At 40.4% G+C, this 3,116-nt stretch overlaps 1 protein-coding gene across 3 annotated transcripts in view; it reads right to left on the reverse strand.

The window, feature by feature from the left end:
- Nucleotides 1-959: 959 nt before the first annotated feature.
- Znf143 (zinc finger protein 143) overlaps nt 960-3,116 on the reverse strand; it is a 48,368-nt gene continuing 46,211 nt past the window's right edge. For 2 of the 3 annotated variants that reach the window (XM_013028801.1, XM_013028803.1), the window contains exons 15-16: nt 2,889-3,035; nt 1,414-1,926 (exon numbers count right to left, since the gene is read on the reverse strand). In XM_013028801.1, coding sequence (XP_012884255.1) covers nt 1,843-1,926; nt 2,889-3,035 — 231 coding nt within the window. In that variant the 3' untranslated portion in view covers nt 1,414-1,842. Of the gene's footprint in view, nt 1,927-2,888; nt 3,036-3,116 lie in introns of all 3 variants that reach the window. The other variant, XM_013028802.1, reaches the window with a different exon arrangement.

Genomic DNA, 3,116 nt, shown 5'->3' on the forward strand with positions numbered 1-3,116 from the left:
CTCAGGAGGCTGAGATCTGAGGATCGCGGTTCAAAGCCAGCCCGGGCAGGAGAGACCGTGAGACTCCTATCTCCAATAAACCACCAGAAAAAAACCGGAAGTGGCGCTGTAGCTCAAGTGGTAAAGCTCTCGCCTTGAGCTGAAGAGCTGAGGGACAGTGCCCAGGCCCAGAGTTCAAGCCCCACGACTGACAACAACAAAAAAAGAAAAATCTCTGAGAGGAACTGTAGTAAATGGAGCTAGTTGCTACAGAATCCTCTGCAATATATCCTGGAAATGTTCAAGGCAAACCTTTCTTCCCATTCAAGAAAACACCCTGATCTTACTCTTCTCCCAGACACAACTTAAGGTTGCTACAAAGAAAAACACACCTGGCCTACAGTCTCCACTTCTTATAAGAATTTAGAGACTAGGGACTGGGAAGGTGGCTCAATGGTAGAGTGCTTGCCTTGCATGTATGAGGCTCTAGGTTCAATTCCTCAGCATCACATAAGCAGAAAAGGCTGGAAGTGGTACTGTGACTCAAGTGGTAGAGCACTAGCCTTGAGCTGAAGAGCTCAGGGACAGCGCCCAGGCCCAGAGTTCAGGCCCCACAGCTGAAAAAAAAAAAAAAAAAAAAAATTAAGAGACTAAAGTAAGGAAGGGAGTTTCAATGTTACTTCACAGGTACAGCTGACCAGAGGGCCAGATCTGCCTCCTTGCTGCAGGGGCAAGCCTAGGTTCTCCAATCCATACTCCGCCTTTCACAGCCACAGGCTTGGGGGCCATCAGCGACCATGCATACTGTTTCCTCATGTATACAATGTAGTGCCATCTCATCACACAAGCCCACCGCAAGTCCACAAAAAATATACATGGAAAGTGCTTATTCTGTGTGTTACACACAATATACTGTCAACCTATGTGTGCTGGAACATTCCCCCCAAACTCCACCCAAATTTAATAAAACAAATAAAAGGTAACATTTAAAAAATTGCTGTATTCAAAATTAATAATAAACTTTAGGGTAAATAAGCTTTAAAACAAAAGTACATAAGCAAAAATAAATAATTTACACCAGTGTACTAGCCTAATTTTCAGAGTAAAGCCATTTCCAATTATTTATAGCAGTTACCTGGGCACCAACTTGTGGTCAAACTTTAGAGTATTATTTATCATTTAAAAACAGTTACAAAAAAACTGAACACTTAGTAAAATCTTTAACAAAACCCAAACACTGGATTTAATGTTTTAATTTTAAATAACCAAACTTTATAATTTTATACATAATCCAATGTAATGCTAGTGCATTACAAATTGAAAAGTTGGTATGTAACAGGAAAGGGAAACAGGAAATGTACAGTCTTCAAACCATGAAACAAATAAAAATGGACAATATATAACAGAACAAAAACTGCAGACACTCTACTAACAGGGGAAATATCTGAAGGCTTCACACCTTTATTGTCCATGATGGCTTTTGGAGTTTTGATTGTTTGACATCTAGAACCTTCAACAGTTTTCGTTACAGCCTTTATTCTCTTTTTCACAGTAAGTTAAAAATCCATCATAAGACTCCATTAAGACGTCAGTGGTCTTGCGAGTAGATTGCAATCTGATAAAAGTGTAACATGAAAATGTACTGCACTGCCCTAATTTCAGGCGTGTACACAATCACTTTGGGAACTTATTCCAGGGGTTATATACACAAAAGTGTCAAGAATAAAATGTTCTCCACTCTTGCATTAAAATGTGTACAGTGTATCGGGAATGGAACTTCTGGTTTTCCTGGGCCCCGGCTTCAGGGATTTCTGCTGCCAGAAGATGAAAGGCTCCTGCTTTATTGCTCCATTGTTCTGAGGATTAATCATCCAACCCTGGTGTTTCTCCTTGTTGGATCCTAGATGCTATTCTAATGGCTTCTTCCAGAGATGGCTGTTCTCCAAGCTGAAACAGAAGATATACATCAAGCATTAACAATTCAAAAGCCACAATCAAAATAGTGCTGAAGAAATATTACATGGCAAAAATAAAACTTCTCTTCATAATTCTGACTCTTGGGCTTGTTAAATACTACTGGTAAAGACAATCTCTTGTTAGGAAGCTCAAAAAAAAATAGTAGGCTGGGACTGTGGTTTAGTGGTAAGAGCGCTTGCCTAACATGCATGAAGCCCTGGGTTCGATTCTTCAGTACCACATACACAGAAAAAGCCAGAAGTGGCACTGTGGCTCAAGTACTAGAGTGCTAGCCTTGAGCAAAAGCAGCTCAGGAACAGTGCCCAGGAAATAAGTCCAAGCCCCAGGGCTGGTAAAAAAAAAAAAAAAAAAACCCCTAAAACAAAAAAACTACTGTTGACTCTATTATTAAGCACATAAAACTCACCTTCTCTACAGGAGAATACATAGTTTATTTGGGATTTTTTTGGGTGTGTGTGTATACTAGTCCTGGGGCTTGAACTCAGGCCTGGATGCTGTCCCCTTTGTGCTCAAAGCTAGCATTCTACTACTTGAACCACAACTCTACTTCTAGCTTTCTTTGTGGCTAATTGGAGATGAGTCACAGATTTACCTGTCTGAGCTGGATTCAAACTGAGATCCTTAGATCTCAGCCTCCTGAGATGTTAGGATTATAGACCACGATCGCCTAGCTTGTACTTTTATTTTGACAGTGAGGATAGCTATCTGAATGTATACAGGGATACATGCCTGAATTTTTTTTTCTTGCTATCAATTTCTCAACAACATGCAAAGTAGTAAAATCACTTTGAGATCACCTAAATATACCTATTTCCTTAAAAGCTAGGTATCCAGATCATTCTGTATCCTGCTTCCTCTAAGCTATATAAAACCCAGGACCCCAGGTTAAGAGCTATGAAGCACTGCTGTCAACTGGATGCCCTTGTACTCACCTGAACTGCAATCTGGGTGCCATTGGATGTTGCCACTAAGGTTAGAGGTCTGGTTTCTGTGGTTACTAAGTGATGGCTATGCTGCTGGTGCCCCATTTCTGATGAGGCAGTGTGGAATGCTGCCAGGTCTTGAGCCACAATCGCAACCTTAACCAAATTAAATAAAACACATATGAAGAATTCAATCTACGATGCAAATAAGTTAAAGTCCATTTTATACAAGGTACT

This window comes from Dipodomys ordii, unplaced genomic scaffold (assembly GCF_000151885.1).
Source record: "Dipodomys ordii isolate 6190 unplaced genomic scaffold, Dord_2.0 Scaffold113, whole genome shotgun sequence".
NCBI lineage: Eukaryota > Metazoa > Chordata > Mammalia > Rodentia > Heteromyidae > Dipodomys > Dipodomys ordii.